The sequence below is a fragment of the Schistocerca piceifrons genome, chromosome 5 (genome assembly GCF_021461385.2).
Source record: "Schistocerca piceifrons isolate TAMUIC-IGC-003096 chromosome 5, iqSchPice1.1, whole genome shotgun sequence".
NCBI lineage: Eukaryota > Metazoa > Arthropoda > Insecta > Orthoptera > Acrididae > Schistocerca > Schistocerca piceifrons.
Genome location: NC_060142.1, coordinates 481,713,131 through 481,727,651, shown reverse-complemented (window position 1 = coordinate 481,727,651; position 14,521 = coordinate 481,713,131). Strand labels below are relative to the sequence as shown.

The following is a 14,521-nucleotide window of genomic DNA, read 5'->3' as shown; positions in this document are numbered from 1 at the left end:
TAAATCTAACTTAAAATATTTTCTCTTCGATAACTTCTTCTATTCCATTAATGAATTTCTGTTTAAAAACTGGTAGCCAGTAAAACGAAAAAATAATAATGTGTTAATTAATGTTAACACTAATCATGCATACATATCCTGTAAACTGACTCGTTTCACACCATTTAGATAACAGAATCGTACACATGATCTATGGAACATGTAACTCCGTAAGTAACTGAACTGGAACTGTTTTGTACACAGAGTTCGATTGTTTCAAGAATATGAGGTGGGCGGCTGTATTACTGGTCACTTAAAAAACATTGAAGACCGTGTAAAACAAAAAACAAAAAAAAGAAGAGAAACTAAACGATTAAGAGATTCAAAGAAAGCACTTTGTTGTTTCATCGTTGAAGCAACCTTTGCAAGTAGTGTTCGAGCGCTGGACCGTCGGCGCGTAAAAAGGTTTTATAATCGTTTGTCTCGTACAACTGTTACTCCTTCATTAATTTTCCATGCGTGAGTTTTTGACATTCCTAATACCAATTTTTAATTTACCTTTTTTTCTTCTGCTAGCAATTAAATACAACATTTACAACAGCAGTAGCAGCTTGATCGTCCAATATTTCGAACCAGACTTAATATTCCACAATTTTATTGTACATGTTTATTGAGCAGTTTAGGGGTAACCTCAATAACAATGCACAGTATTATTGTTGAGTAATGTCGACCGTCTAGGGACCACTCAATCCATGCAACGATTTACTACAGACGGCCATACCTTGTTTCAGGTATCATGCAGCAGGACAACGCGGAACAAGTCATCCTTGACCCAAAGCTCATCGCGAAGCACTACCTGAGGACGTGGTTCTTCCTCGACCTCATCAGCTCCATACCATTAGATTACATCTTCCTCATCTTCAACCAGGTAAGCATCAAAGTTTGCTAGCAGGCACGAGTGCGAGAATGCGATGCACACGTCTTGCACTTCCTTCTTTCCCACGCCAGAGCAGTCGCACTGACGGTCGAGGCACCAAGAAGGGTGCTCCAAACCGCCCTCTCCCTGGGAGTGGCCAGTGCGCCCGGTTCTTTCGCAAATCACCCAGTCGCCATGTACATAGGCTTTTCGATCTATTTTCCGCACATTCTCGCTGACTTTTCTAAATTTTTAGTAGTACTGCACATCAGTAAATAAGAGCTGAAATTATTGCTTTTTCCTACTTTTAACTTTCCGAGCTTCTCGGGCTCGTTTTCAAACGAACAGCATGGAGAAACTTTGCTCTCATTTTGAAATTTATGCTTAACATTAAATTCTTCGCTGGCTATTTTGGTTCTTCTTTAAAAACTAACACAGAAAATAATTTAAGTTTTTAACTCTCACAAAATTGTTGCACTGTACATAAAAAGCACATTCGGCACCGTATTATTCCTAGAATACAACTTACTTCGCCAGGAGGCAAACAGTACAGTTGCGGGACTGTGCTCTAATGCTGGCTACGTATATATACTTCCTCAACAGAGGGTGTCGGTAACACCTATACCTTTGGTTCGGGGGCACTTTCTTCAGCATATTAACTCACCAGAGTGGATGACCACAGCATGATAGTCTGACTGACATGGGAGATGCTACGCGACTGTGGCTCAAATCTGTAACTCCAGTGAAAGTGGCATTGGTGGGCGTCTCAGACGGAATCGAATACTCTGGCATTTCCACGCTTTAGACTAGTAAAGAAGTGAACGAATTCCGCTTTTCACATTGCTGACTCTGTTTACGCAGTCATCGTTGTGAGGAACTACTAGCATCATTACAAGAAAATTCTTATGAGTGTGTGACCGCATCACACACCGTTTGATCGAAACAATCTGGCCACCTATTACACTACTGGCCATTAAAATTGCTACACCAAGAAGAAATGCAGATGATAAACGGGTATTCATTGGACAAATATGATGCAGCGTCAAGGGTAACCGCAGCCATGGTCTCCGAGCTGATAGCCCATGCTGCTGCAAACGTCGTCAAACTGTTCGTGCAGATGGTTGTTGGCTTGCGAACGTCCCCATCTGTTGACTCAGGGATCGAGACGCGCCTGCACGATCCGTTATAGCCATGCGGATAAGATACCTGACATCTCGACTGCTAATAATACGAGGCCGTTGGGATCCAGCACGGCGTTCCATATTACCCTCCTGAACCCACCGATTCCATATTCTGCTAACAGCCATTGGATCTCGACCAACGCGAGCAGCATTGTCGCGATACGATAAACCGCAATCGCGATAGGCTACAATTCGACCTTTATCAAAGTCGGAAACGTGATGGTACGTATTTATCCTCATTACACGTGGCATCACAACAACGCCGGTCAATTGCTGTTTGTGTATGAGAAATCGCTTGGAAACTTTCCTCATGTCAGCACGTTGTAGGTGTCGCCACCGACGTTAACCTTGTGTGAATGCTCTGAAAAGCTAACCATTTGCATATCACAGCATCTTCTTCCTGTCAGTTAAATTTCGCGTCTGTAGCACGTCATCTCCGTGGTGTAGCAATTTTAATGGCCAGTAGTGTAGAAGACATTAATGTGGGATGCGTTTACCCTCGCCTTTATTATGGCTTGAAATCGGTTGGCGACGCTTTGAGTGACCTCCCTGAAAATCTGTGGGGGAATGACAACCCATTCTTCTTCAGTAGCTGAAGCCAGAGAAGGTAGTAATGTTGGACGCTGGGGTCTTGAGCGAAGTCGACAATCTAATTCATCTAAAAGGTGATCCTTTGGGTTCAGAGCAGGACGCTGGACGAGCCAGTCCATTTCAGCAATGTTGTTTGTCTACGGATCATTGCCTCAAAAAATGGTTCAAATGGCTCTGAGCCCTATGGGACTTAACTACTGTGGTCATCAGTCCCCTAGAACTTAGAACTACTTAAACCTAACTAACCTAAGGATATAACACACATCCATGCCCGAGGCAGGATTCGAACCTGCGGCCGTAGCAGTCGCGCCATTGCCTCAAAGGTGCTGCATTATGACAGGGTGTTTTGTCGTACTGATACAGTCTTGTTCCTCTGAAGCACGCAAAGCACAGTGCTGTTGAATGTCTCTGTATCCTTCCACACTTTAAGTTTTTTAAGCGCATTATGGGTAGCACACCCTAACCATGAAAAACGCCCCAAACTGTAACATCAGCTCCACTACATTTCACTGCTGGTACTATACGGTGAGTAACGTTCTCCAGCCATTCGGCAAACTCTGCCACACTTCGAATCACCCGATTTAAGTCATCCACTGACCAGTAGTATTGCTCTTTACACTAACCCAAGCGTTTCTTAGCGCTGACTGCAGAAATGTGTGGCTTACGAGAAACTGCTCGATTATTGTACTCCATTCGTAACTCCCTACGCACAGTCATTGAAATGAAATGTTGAGTGGCTAGGACCTCCCGTCGGGTAGACCGGTCGCCTGGTTCAAAATGGCTCTGAGCACTATGGGACTTAACATCTGAGGTCATCAGTCCCCTAGAACTTAGAACTACTTAAACCTAACTAACCTAAGGACATCACACACATCCATGCCCAAGGCAGGATTCGAACCTGCCACCGTAGCGGTCGCGCGGTTCCAGTCTGACGCGCCTAGAACCGCTCGGCCACTCCGGCCGGCTGGTCGCCTGGTGCAAGTCTGTTGAGTTGACGCCACTTCGGCAACTTGCGCGTCGATGTGGATAAGGTGATGATGATGATGAGGAGGAGGAGGAGGAGGAGGAGGACAACTCAACATCCTTTATCTGAGCGGAGAAAATTTCCGACCCATCCGGGAATCGAACCCGGGCCCCTTTGCACGGCATTGCGTCGTGCAGACCGCTCAGCTATCGGGGCGGACCCGCACAGTCATTGTACTAGTCGGACTACTGGCAGCACTTTGGAACGCACGAGAAATTTCTTCCGCTGATTTCATACTATTTGCAACATCACCCACTGTAAGGCCTCGATGGTCCCTGTCTGTCAACATGAGATTGTCTGGTCTCTGTTTAGCTGCATTGCCAATCCACATTCACATCACAAACAGTCGGCTCGAGCAGCTGTAGGAGGATTGCACTGTCCTTGCTGGACTTATTACGCATGTGACATCCAATGAGTACGATATAGCAGTGCCTGCGTTACTCTGAATAATGATGCAATGTTCCTCGGAATAGTCACTGCGGCGACTACAGCCGTTATGAAATATATTACATGTATTCGCAGTTGCGAACATGGACAACCATCAGCTGTAGAACCGAAAGACAACAACAAAAATTTGTTCAAATGGCTCTGAGCACTATGGGACTTAACATCTATGGTCATCAGTCCCCTAGAACTTAGAACTACTTAACCCTAACTAACCTAAGGACATCAGACAACACCCAGTCACAAAAATTTGTGCTGGACCGGATTTCCCGCTTATCGCGAGTCGTCCTCTTACCATTTTTTTTCCTGATCTCACTTTGATAGTTATTGTTCGTTGCATTTGTTCGGAGCAGACGTCCCACGACACTTCTTCTACTTCATTGTTGATCCGTTCGCTCAGTTTTTTTTAATATTATTATTATTACAGAGGGCGGCTAACCCTCTGACCGAACACGCTGAGCTACCGTGCCGCCTATCTTTTGGCTATCCGTATACAACTCCCGCCCACACCCAAATTTCCGTATGTCGTCAACCAGTGACTACTCCACGTTCGAAGTCACTGAGCTCTCTTGACTCATCTATTCTGCTGTTGTTAGTGCTTGTCTTCTGACAACACATTACTCGCCGCCTACTTTTATGCTGGTGTGTTCGCCTCTGGTGACATCTAGTGGTCAGTTCTGAACTCCACAGGGGTATCTGGATATTTCTGATCATATAGTGTATGTTACACAATAACCAACGTTTCGGCTTACGTCGTAGGCCTGATGAAGGCTGCCTGCAACAGTGTCGCTAATTTTATCACATATGACGCAGTCACACCCCCAGAAGAATTTTACTGAAATGGACTCCCGCCCTCAAAAACCTACGCCGTTGTAAACCGACAACTTATTTTCTGCTTAGTTCAGTCGAAACGCGAACCTCTACTGTTCATGAATTGCGACTTTAGCAATGCGACTACTTGTCTGCAAAACAAGGTCTGTGGTACAAAACGGTAATGGCGACATTAGATGTGTTGTTTCATGCTACTCTGCAGCAACGGCGCGTCACAGCATTAAGTCTTTCTCCTCGTTACTCGATTCATATGTGAAACAGAACCCTAGGCACAAATCGGTCATTGCCCGTTCAGTGACCTGAACCTGACACTTATGACGTCGTAGAAAGCCCTTTAGGTGGTACTAGTCTCGGTATAACAGCTTCGCACTGGCCATACAAGAACAGTCCTCGCAGGAGAATTTGCTTTAGAGTGCGCTGTAAACCAGCCTGACGCTGGAGCCGAGTCCGCGGTAAACATAACCCTAACGCAGCCTTTACTGCCGTCTGGATCGTTCCGCTGCTCTGTAGTGTCTCCATATTGCCAAGTACTCGATTTTCGGCGTAGAAAAAGAATAGAGAAGGGAAGACATTAACACACACCCCAATAAATGCAAGCTAAGAGACGCATGCGTATTACCACCGCAAAGCGTCATGTAATTAACAAGTATCCTACGAGAAAAACAAGATCGTGCCATTCGTGTGAATGTACCTGAAAGCAAAAGTGTGTCTGCAGCAATAGCAGACAAGATGAAAACAGCGATCCACCTATATATATTTTTTTTATTATGTTGGAAGTATATAACAGCCACTTTCCAACTGAGAGCGTAGTTTTAAAATATTAAATCATAAAATACTAATATTTTTTTGGTTCGTAAAGTGACGGCTGTAAATTGAAGATTTCTTAAACTGTCTATCGTCTTTTAAAAATACAAATATTGATGGCAATTAAAAAAAAACGAAGACTTCAGTTCACCTGCACTGCATTAAGTTGCAGGACCTGCATTGGGAATCAGTGAGTTGGCTGTAGGAGGGTTAAGAGGTGGGAGAATAGATGACAGCTGGCGTCAATTTACAGTAGGGCTGACGAGGATGGAGAACAGGCCTTGGCTGTGGGGGAGAAAAAATTCGACTACGAGGATGATAAGTATTAAGCAAAGCGGAGTGCTTGACGGAAAAGGCTTTGGAGGGACTGATAGAAATTAGATGGAGCGGATATGTAGGCGACATTGCAATAGGACAGTATGGGTTAAATCAACGGTTTGTAGTTATGGAGAATAGTGGAGGAATTCAGTCCTCACATTCGGCCTATTAGTAGCTTTAGTCTGTTGTGGCTTTGCTGTGGGATGCCTTGCAGTTAGGATCCCCATTTTACAGTTGAGTGTTAGCCTAAGGTATTTTAGTATGTTAGATAATTGTGTGAGACGGGCGTAAATGGTGAGATAGTAATCATGGGGGTGGAATTGCGTGTTCTTCATCCCATAATCATTACCTGGGCTACGGAAAGGTTTATTTAAAAGAGCCATTGGTGAAGATGGAGGTGGAGGGATCGTTGAGACTTCTGGAGTGTAGCATGGAAGATCACAAAGGTGGTGAAACTCCCACACCGTATGATGGAAGGTGAACAGGAGAAAGTTTTAGGCATATCGTCGGTGTAAGGGATATACAAGAGAGGAGAGAGAGCAGAGTCCTGGGGTGTTATTTCTTAGAAAATACGACAGTTGCCATTGTTCAAATGGCTCTGAGCACTATGGTAGTTAACATCTGAGGTCATCCGACCCATCGGGTTAGAAGTACTTAAACCTAACTAACCTAAGGACATCACACATCCATCCATGCCCAAGGCAGGATTCGAACCTGCGACCGTAGCAGCTGCGCAGTTCCGGACTGAAGCGCCTAGAACCACTCGACCACAGCGGCCGACGCCATTGTTAATAGTGACAAATAATGGTCAATGCCGTCGATATTAACTGTTATAACTGACCTAAGCGCATACTGATTTTCCCGTCTCCGCCTAAGTAAGGCACGTGCACTGAGTCAATACGAAACTCATAAAATAGACCTGACGCGATCCGCAGACGGAAGGCTTACAGTAAATTCATCCCTTAAGGGAAAGGTCCTCGTCGTCAGTGGGACGTTAAATCATAGCCTTCCCTTTTTCCCTCTGCATAAAGTGACGCTGTACATCCGGCTACAGCAATACTGACAGCTGTCAGATTCACTGCGACCAAAGACTCGTCATGAGCAGAACGTACTGTGGAAGTATGATGGATATGGAAAAGAAAAATATAAAGCTTTCGGACCTCTCCTCGTGCCATCACATAACAGCCAATACCGTATCACGTCAAAAACTGTAATCTCGTCGCCTGGGTGAAGTTGGTCTATTACACATTCATTGAAACCTTATTTTGAGTATAATACATATAATAACAAGAAACAGATATGTGACAAACTTTGGTGTTTCTAAGACTTGTTTTGTAGGGCAGGAATGTGCGTTCGGAGGAAGCTCTTAATGTAACGTTCATTCATTATAGTGTACAGCTCCACAGAGCATCATCATAAATATTAGAATTACATGTAACATGTCTGGAGTGGGATATCGAAAGCCACTGCATCTTGAAAAACTGTGCGTACTTTCAGTATCAGATTTCTCGAGTATATGTTAGAGATACTACATTATCACACCCCTGTCTGACCAAATCAGTTAGAGGCTCGCATCAAACTTAGGATGCTTAGGCTAAAATTTCCAACTTAGGTTTCTGTATTTGAGGATATAAGGATGAGTTACAATGAGTGACCACATCATTGACCATTTCCTATGCGTAGGTTTTGGTGCCTCATTGACCGTGGGTTGTTCGAGCCATGGCCCACACCCCGTCCCCTCCTGCCACCAAAAGAATCCGGCAACTTCGACAGATATCACACAGTAGGAAAACACGATGACGACAAGCGGCCAGATGTTATCAACAGCCAAGCTTGGTGGTCATACAGCATCTCTTATTTTGTTCTCTCAAACTTTACAGTGTATTTTGAATTCAGTACTCGCTACATACTCTCGTATGCGTAACTTTCTTACTTTCCATTTGTTGAAGTAGAACAAATGCGCCCTTTAAGAAAAAAATGTGGTGGAATTTTTAATTTAACTTTTTCTCTTACATTTTCTTACATACGTGGTATTACACCTAAGAAAAATATTTATGGAGCCCTTTTGTGACTGTTGCGGGGAATTAAGTAGTGTTTGATTACATGCAACACCATACTGATTAGTATATGTGACTCTACCAAGAAACTATGATCACCAAATTATAAAACGCGTTAGTGAAGAGATCTGTCTGGAGTGTAGCCTGCACGGAAGTGAATCGTGGATGGTAAACAACCTGCCTCGCCATGAGAACGGTGTTAAAAATGTGAAGTAGCTAAAACTGAAAACTATGGAGACCGAAGCAGAAGGAAGATTACCATTCCTGGACGTCGTGGTCAAGAGAAGAGCTGATGGTACCCTGAGCCACGGTGTGTACAGGAAGAAAACGCACACTGACCTGTACCTGCATGCAGACAGCTGCCACCACCCTTCTCAGAGGAATGGAGCACTAAAAACACTAGTACACAGGGCGCGCAGCATCTCAGACGCTGAGAATCTGCCCCAGGAACTGGAACACCTGAAAACCGTGTTCCGAAAAAACGGGTACTCGGAATGGCGGATTAGACGCGCTCTCCGTCCCACTACCACAGCACAACGTGTGGAGACGGATGAAGTCACGGAAAAAGAGTAGCCACTGCCTTTATTCCGTACAATGGCGCACTATCGGGGAAAATCGGCCGTGCATTAAACAAACACCGAGTTAAAACAGTCTTTTGCCCGCCCAATAAAACACGGGCATTACTAGGAAGTGTGAAAGATGACCTCTGTTTGAGGAAGGCCGGCATATACCAAATTCCCCGTGAGTGTGGGAAGACTTACATCGGACAGACAGTACGCACCATCGAAGACCGTTGCCGAGAACATCAAAGGCACACTCGACTTAAATATCCAAATAAGTAGGCGGTAGCAGAGCACTGTTTGTCCGAGAAACACGAGATGGATTGAGAGCGGACCAAGATCCTGGCTCAGACCCCTAAATATTGGGACAGCATTATAAGGGAGGCTATCGAAATTCGCACCAGGGAAGATCTTATCAACCGAGATTGCGGCTAGTCTCAGCAAGGCTTGGGACCCGGCACTGAATGTAATTAACAAGACTCTGAGCAAGAAGTACGAACTGGCGACCAGGGCAGACGTAGCAAGCACATCGACGCTACGACAGATTCCGACGGCCACGCCTTCGCGACTGCCGGCGCGCGGGCGCGGACGGTGAAGAGAGCGGCCCGCGGGGGGAGGGGATTTAAATCGGCCGCCCGTCCTCAGGAGCTCAGTTCGTCAGCGCACCTGACGATGGCCACATGTCTGATCGCCGAAATATTGTGCCCGTTGGACGCTATGAACCGGCAGTATACCCGTGGACTGTTCTTGCAACAAATACGCCGGGAGAAACTGAAGAATCAGATGTTTATATCGATCTGAATTCCAATTTTCTGTACAGGCTCCGGAACTCTGGGAACCGAGGTGATGCAAAACTTTTTTTTATGTGTGTATATGCACCCGTTTTCAAAATATACTTTGTAATTTTGAATTATTCACTGTCGTAATTAGTGAACTGATCATTCAATAATTACTGTTCACAATAACAATTATAGTATTCAATTATACAGTGGAATACAATGAACCAACGTGATATTTTTATAGTAACGCGCAACGGGTGGAATGATAGAACATTTACAAATGTGTACGTGAGGTTTCGATTGAGGAAAAGGCCGGCCGCGGTGATCTCGCGGTTCTAGGCGCTCAGTCCGGAGCCGCGCGACTGCTACGGTCGCAGGTTCGAATCCTGCCTCGGGCATGGATGTGTGTGATGTCCTTAGGTTAGTTAGGTTTAAGTAGTTCTAAGTTCTAGGGGACTGATGACCACAGATGTTAAGTCCCATAGTGCTCAGAGCCATTTGATTGAGGAAAATTATTTCTGTTGCAGCTAATACACAGCAAACGTTAATGTAAACAACTGCAGCTAGAGGGTCAGAAAGGGTTAAAAACAAGCTGCATCGACTGAACCAGATTTATACATACTTACTCAGTAAAATGTGTGATACTGAAATGTGAGTGCTCACATAAATAAACAGTACTGAACACCGATCAATAGTTCGACTTATGCGTACAATGTTCTCACGATTAGTGCTGTCTTTTACAAAAGAGCATCCACAAAGCAGACCTCACGCGATTAGTGTATATTCTGACATGACAAGCGCTACAGTGTTCCACTACAGTGTTCCGATGAGTAGGCAACCTTAACGGACGTGCAGTTGATGCGGTTGCCTAATGTTAGGCGTCCTGGCTCCACTTTGAAATGCCTGAGCCCGGAATTTTGACGACGAAAATTTCTGCTATTACCAGTATTCGAAATGGGTTCTTACATCACTACGTCATTGTGATTTCGCGACTTCTACTGCTGATGGTATTATGTATGAAGAGTAAGAACGGAGAATGAAACTTTCGAAAACTTATCTACAACTGAATTTTATGCATAGTGGAATCTACAACGTCCGTCAGAGATGGGCCTTAAAGCATCTTCAACGATTATTAAAGAAGTGCCTGAACCTTTTCTACTGATTCTGTGTACGTTTTATAGCAACAGATCATATTTTATTTGTTTTGCTTCTTATGGTCATGACACACTTTCTGCTCATTTGGCAGGAACTTTTATACTCTTCCTTTCGTGCTGAGATTTACTCCTCGTCCGTTGAAAATTCAAAAGTTGCAGACTGCACAGTGATTTCCTCCATTTCCTCCTGGTTTACTTTCTTTAATCAGTAAATCGATGTCTGCATCTGCACATCTAACTCTACGTGGGATAGATATCGTATATTACCATAACAACCTTTGTCGAAATTTTGACCTTAGCATCGCTTTCCTTCACAGACCATACAGCGTCGAATTTTAGTTATTTTAATTGTGCACAAATGTTGGATCGAAAACTAAAAGTTCTCTAAAGAATAGTCTTGCAATAACCTCAAATCTCTTTAGGGGAAGCTAGAATTTTTTTACACAGACAGTTGCAATTTTCCAGAACGAATTTTCACTCTGCAGCGGACTGTGCGCTGCTTTGAAACTTCCTGGCACTTAAACCCGATAGGCAAAGGTCCCAAGTGGAAGTCCCAGGTAGGCACATAGTTTTAACCCGCTAGGAAATTTCATCTGCAGTTTTGTTTTGATTTTCATTTATTTCAGATTTGTTGCGGTCATATGACCGTGCCATATTACTTCATGGCCAGCATAACTCTTCAATCTGCTTACATTTTTAAGGATGGTGTCCTCGTTTATCTCAGCTAGGTTTTTCGAGTTCTCTATGATTTCCCTTTCAGCAAGAGACACACAGCTTTTTGAATCTGTCAATGGCAGGCTTGTTCCCAAAGTATGACTTTTTCATTACATATGGACCAGGCTTCATTTGCTTCTAATTTCGTTCTTGAGTCTTCCGCAGTCACAATTAATGGATTATATGTAGGGCGCTCTATGTCCGATTCTTCACAGCAGTGATTTTATTTCGATAATTAAAAAATCTCGGGTCGTATAGAGTACTCTGTGAATATCATTTCCTTAGCTACATATAGTGTATTATCCAAAACTGTCGCCATCCATTCTCTTTAAAAAATATAAGTTCAAAAATGTCGTTGCTATTGTTTCATGAACAGTTACCAAGATTTGGAAGGAGACAGTCGTAGAGATCGACTGTACGGCTATCTCACTCCCCACTCTTGGGAACTGTTCAAGAAAGAGAATGAACCACGACAGTTTCGCATAATACACTAAATATAGCTAAACTGATATTTCAGGTGAGTTACACGAGACAGAAAAGATCTTTGAACCCCACTAAAATGAATAGGATTACAGAACTGTGCATAAACTCTCCAAGGTTTAGTATACTGTGCAGCCTTCGTGCGCTTCAATCAGAGCTTCTAAACGCAGTGGTTTGGAATCAAAAATTCTGGATACGTATAAAATATTCCCGGTCTTCTTACCACGTCAGATTAGAGTAAAAACAACTGGATATGTTCCTGAGAAGACTACTTTCCAGAAGAAGGCGAGCACATCACTCGCGTCAGTTAGCTGGACTCTGTCACACTAAAACATGGAATGTGGAGACCCCGGAATGAAGGACAAATGTGTTGTTGTTGTGGTCTTCCGTACAGGGATTGGTTTGATGCAGCTCTCCATACTACTCCATATTGTGCAAGTCTATTCATCTCCGAATAACTACTGCAACCTACATCGTTCTTAATCTGCTTACTGTATTCATCTCTTGGTCTCCCTCTACGATTTTTACACTCCATTCTTCACTCCAGTACTAAATTAGTGATCCCTTGATGCCTCAGAACATGTCCTACCAACCAATACCTTCTTCTAGTCAAATTGTGCCATAAATTTCTCTTCTCTCCAATTCTATTCAATACCTCCTCATTAGTTATGTGATCTACCAATCTAATCTTCAGCATTCTTCTGTAGCACCACATTTAGAAAGATTCTATTCTCTTCTTGTCTAAACTGTTTATTGTCTATGTTTCACTTCCATACATGGCTACACTTCATACAGATACTTTCAGAAAAGACCTCCTGACACTGGAATCTATACTCGATGTTAGCAAATTTCTCTTCCTCGGAAACGCTTTCATTGCGGTAGCCAGTCTACATTTTATATCCTCTCCATTTATATCATCATCCGTTATTTTACTCCCCAAATAGCAAAACTCCTTTACTACTTTAAGTGTCTCATTTCCTAATCTAATACCCTTTACATCACCTGATTTAATTCGACTACATTTCAATATCCTCGTTTTGCGTTTGTTGATGTTCATCTTATATCCTCCTTTCGAGACACTGTCCATTCCGTTCAACTGCTCTTCCAGGTCTTTTGCTGTCTCTGACAGAATTATAGCGTTGCCGGCAAACCTCAAAGTTTTTATTTCTTCTCCACGGATTTCAATTCCTACTCCAAATTTTTCTTTTGTTTCCTTTACTGCTTGCTCAATACACAGATTGGATAACATCGGGGATAGGCACAGCTCTGTCTCACTCCCTTCTCAACCACTGCTCCCCTTTCATGCCCCTCTACTCTTATAACTGCCATCTGTTTTCTGTACAAATTGTAAATAGCCTATCGATCCCTGTGTTTTACGCCTCCCATCTTCAGAATTTGAAAGAGCGTTTTCTAGTCAACATTGTCAAAAGCTTTCTCTACGTCTACAAATGCTAGAACTTAGATTTGCCTTTCCTTAATCTTTCTTCTAAGATAAGTCGTAGGGTCAGTATTGCCTCGCGTGTTCCAACATTTCTACGGAATCGAAACTGATCTTCCCAAGGGACAAGAGTATCGGACGCTAAAACCACCCTGAGGTAGCAGGCACATTGCTCCGAGTACTTGAAAGTCGGAATCACACTCTGCGCTTTCACTCTATGCTGTCCTACATCGCAGACTGGTAGTGTGCGGTCAGCATGGCAATATATAAGTTCGGCATAGACAGCTTGGAACGGAACTGGCCCTAAAATGTTATGTGACACCACTCGGCAAGCCACGTATGGCGCACGGATGCCCGTTGCAGACAGATGCCGTGGTGAGTTCCAGGGGATGGAAGCCGACGCAGTGCATCCGTGCCAGCCCACCGCAAAGAGCGTCGGACGGTCGACAGAAACAGTTGCACATCCCTGGTAGTGCTCCGTGTGGAGCTAGCATTGTGGAAGAAGTTGCCCTGTTCGTTAAGACTAAGTTGTCATCCTGTACCGTGTTTGGGTCGAGAGGGATCTTTGATACTAGGTGTAGACTGCAACCAGTGATATAATGTTAATAACTGCTGTGACGCCACTTACCGATGCGTATTTTGAATTCTGTTTCTCTAAAGCATTGTTTTATGTTTTCTCTAGTTTCGAAACAAGTAATTTCCTAATCTCTACTGTGTATCATAAAAATGCTACATCTTCTGTTTAGCGGGAATTCTAAGACTTCGTCCAGATGTCAGTCTTTATTTTAATGCGAAATATAAAAGCGGTCGCAGGTCCAAGCGCTGCGCCTGATCGTGCTGAAACTTTTGAAGTTATCTGGAGGGTTAATCGTGTGATTTCAGGAGTGCACTTCAGTGTTTTGTAAATGATTGAGTCAGTTACAAGCCTGATGACTCAGCTTAGCGAAAAACTATGTCTTAATAACTGGAATAAGCTGTAAAAAATAATCGTTTCACTTTCTGCCAACGGTTAAAAATATGGCACTGTAAGCATTCAAAAGGTGAAATGTTGCCTGTTGTGACGCCAGTATGCTGTTTGTCCCTTAGCGACGCAGGTCGATTTCTTTTGTGAAACCGGCTGGAGTGGCCGTGCGGTTCTAGGCGCTACGGTATGGAGCCGAGCGACCGCTCCGGTCGCAGGTTCGAATCCTGCCTCGGGCATGGATGTGTGTGATGTCCTTAGGTTAGTTAGGTTTAACTAGTTCTAAGTTC

At 43.8% G+C, this 14,521-nt stretch overlaps 1 protein-coding gene across 2 annotated transcripts in view; it reads left to right on the top strand.

Annotated features, from left to right (window-relative positions):
* LOC124798055 (potassium/sodium hyperpolarization-activated cyclic nucleotide-gated channel 2-like) overlaps window positions 1-14,521 on the top strand; it is a 271,387-nt gene that overhangs the window by 72,278 nt on the left and 184,588 nt on the right. For both annotated transcript variants that reach the window (XM_047261283.1, XM_047261281.1), the window contains exon 2: window positions 771-907. In XM_047261283.1, coding sequence (XP_047117239.1) covers window positions 771-907 — 137 coding nt within the window. The remainder of the gene's footprint in view (window positions 1-770; window positions 908-14,521) is intronic.